This window comes from Volvox carteri (genome assembly GCF_000143455.1).
Source record: "Volvox carteri f. nagariensis unplaced genomic scaffold VOLCAscaffold_85, whole genome shotgun sequence".
Taxonomy (NCBI): Eukaryota; Viridiplantae; Chlorophyta; class Chlorophyceae; order Chlamydomonadales; family Volvocaceae; genus Volvox; species Volvox carteri.
The window spans coordinates 143,379-146,045 of record NW_003307628.1 but is presented as its reverse complement, the minus strand read 5'-3'; the positions used below and the strand labels follow the sequence as shown (position 1 = coordinate 146,045).

Here is a 2,667-nt window from a genome sequence, read left to right as displayed (position 1 = left end):
TTGGGGTTGGGGGGAATGGGGAATGGGGTATGGGAACCCAGATGAGGGGGGTAAGGTTCGGGGGGCATGTGGAGTGTAGGTATGTCGTACCCTCATCCCCTCACCATGGGCCCCCCACCTACCCCCCACCCCACAACCCTTCAGCCCTTTATCCCAAATCGCCCCCCACATATGTCATCCACCTCCCCCCCCTTCCCGTACTCCGGGTATTTCGCTTCCCCCCCCTTCCCCCTCCGCCTCCACCGCAGGTTCATGTCGGACACGCTGTCCCCAGCCCACGCCCGCGACCACCCCTTCCACACGCACCACCCCAAGGCCTCGCAGCACAACCTGCGGTCTAATGTCAGCGACTCCAACCCCTGGGGGGTGCTGGTGGCGGGGGGGAGCGCGGCCAGGGCGAGGGAGAGACTCAAACAGCGAACGGGGCTTTGAGGGGCTGTGTGTGTATCGAGATGTGAACTGCTGTGTGTGTGGGGGGGGGGAGGGGGGGGAGGGCCCGCCGGGGGGCCCAACTGCACGCGAGCTCAAGTTTTGGTGTTCTTGGTGTCACCATGACAGTATTGTTGTTGTTATGTGCAATTTGCATGTATGTCTACATATGTATATGTTTTATAAGCTATGTCGGTGATCGACATTTTCGGGGGGCCTTTCAAGCGACAAGGTGCATACACACAAACACTCAATACAAACACGTACATGCATACATACATACACATACACACACATACACACTCTCTTACTGGCAGCTCACAGGTAGCTCACTGGGGCGGGCGCTGTGTCAGCTTGGCAAGTTGTTGTTACTGGGTGGGTTTTGGTGTGAGGGAACAAGAAGGGTGAAAAGAAGGGGATGGGATGAAGCGGCAGCGAGGATGTCGGCTTGAGTAACGCAATTTATCTACCCCTAGGCCTTTGATAATTAGCTCCACATTTACCATTAGCTCCTCCTGGTCGGGTGGGGCTCCACCACTTGGCCGGGCTAGGTGGAGGCCTAGCCCTCGTTGATGTGCGTGCTGCTGGTGAGTCGCGCCAAGCTGCCTGGTGGCATCACGACTGATACATCCAGTTCCATCCGTGAAAGTTTTATTAATTATAAGTCAGGTGTGTGTTGGTTAACGTACGGGTTTTTGCTCTTACGTGGCATACTTGTAACCGCAATCATGGATAGCAGCTTTTAACAGCTTTGATTGCGGATTTATGTTAATCGTACAAGTTCGTACAGTTGTACAATTGTCATCAGCATCAGCGGCAACCACCGCCACTTGCAGTAGCAGTAGCAACAGTAGTAGCAGCAGCAATAGCAGTAGCAGCAGTTGTAGTTGGAGCAGCAACAGCAGCGAGACATGCATTCAGCCTCAGACCGGTAATTCGCAGTCACGTTTTTGAAAACTCTCAATTGTAGAAGTCAGAATTCAAAAGAGTATTGAAAGCAGAGACTTTTCCCACAGGGGGTTGAGGCCGCTTCTGCCCTATACCCCTAAAAAACCCTAAACCTCCCCCCCCCAAGGGAACCCCCAAAACCAGTCAAAACGTATCAATTTCAAAACCGATTCACGACAAAATAAAGCGTTACGCGGCATCATCCTGCGCTCTTCCTCCGCCCGCACCCTGCCTTCCCTCTGCCCCACATGCCTAGCCCTCACCCACCCTCACTCCAACACCGCCTGCACATACACATACACACATACATACATATACATACACATACACACATACACATACACATACACATACACATACACACATACACACATACACACATACACACATACACACATACACACATACACACACACTCCCCTGCGCGAACAGCATTCCCCCCCAACATAACTCTCATAACTCTCTCCTACATCCCCAACACACTTCGTTCTCATCCATTTGTGCGCCGTACTCGATTGATCCCCTTTTCCCCCTTTCCCCCTCCGTCGCTACCTGCACAGTAGTAGTAGCCAGCAAAACCGCTATCTGCGGTCGCCAGCCCCCAACAAGTTCCCCGACATAGAGTAGAGCCAACCCCCCATCCACCCCCCCCACCCCAAACCCCATCGTGCACCTCGCCTCCTCGTTGCATCATCGTTATTCTCCACATCGCACATTCTTCACTTCTTTTGTTACACTTCACATCAAGAACATCATCTAGTAATCCTATAGCATTTTTGGTTTCACTGTTCCCTACCGCCCTTCTTATCACCAGAGTCCAATCACATCCCCATCCCTGAGCCCCTTCCATTCCTTTCCCCTCCATAGGTGCTCTATCTTCAGCTATTCTGCTCGGCATTGCAATGCAGCCGGCTGTTACCCAGCCAAGGGCACAGTTGCGCGGGGAGAGCGGATACCTGCAGCTCCAGGACACCCTCCCGGGGCAGGCAGTGAGTCCAGCCCAGGAACATGAGATCCAGGGGCTCCACCTCCACACCCTCCCTGGAGGTGTGGTGAAAAGAGCGGAAAAGGTGCCGTGTGTGGCGGTGCAAGTAGGGGGATTAATCGGACGATGGGTGATGGATGGGGCCAGCGGGGTTTTCGGAGATAAGACACACATCATTCATACACACACATACATACACACATACATACTTATACGCACACGTCACTTGGGCTCGTCCTAGGTTCCGACTCCGCGTTGCGCTCTGGCGCGGTCGCCTGGTCGGTTAGAAGCACATCCCCCCAAAA

The 2,667-nt window shown here is 53.7% G+C and overlaps 2 protein-coding genes across 2 annotated transcripts in view; one reads left to right on the top strand and one right to left on the bottom strand.

The window, feature by feature from the left end:
• VOLCADRAFT_119836 (uncharacterized protein) overlaps nt 1-432 on the top strand; it is a gene marked incomplete at both ends in the record, with an annotated part of 7,397 nt that extends 6,965 nt beyond the window's left edge. The window contains one exon of the mRNA XM_002958064.1: nt 249-432. Coding sequence (XP_002958110.1) covers nt 249-432 — 184 coding nt within the window. The remainder of the gene's footprint in view (nt 1-248) is intronic.
• Nucleotides 433-2,255: 1,823 nt separating this feature from the next.
• The window catches only part of VOLCADRAFT_119835 (uncharacterized protein), a gene marked incomplete at both ends in the record, with an annotated part of 10,208 nt that continues 9,796 nt past the window's right edge, over nt 2,256-2,667 (bottom strand). Inside the window, one exon of the mRNA XM_002958034.1 lies at nt 2,256-2,418. Coding sequence (XP_002958080.1) covers nt 2,256-2,418 — 163 coding nt within the window. The remainder of the gene's footprint in view (nt 2,419-2,667) is intronic.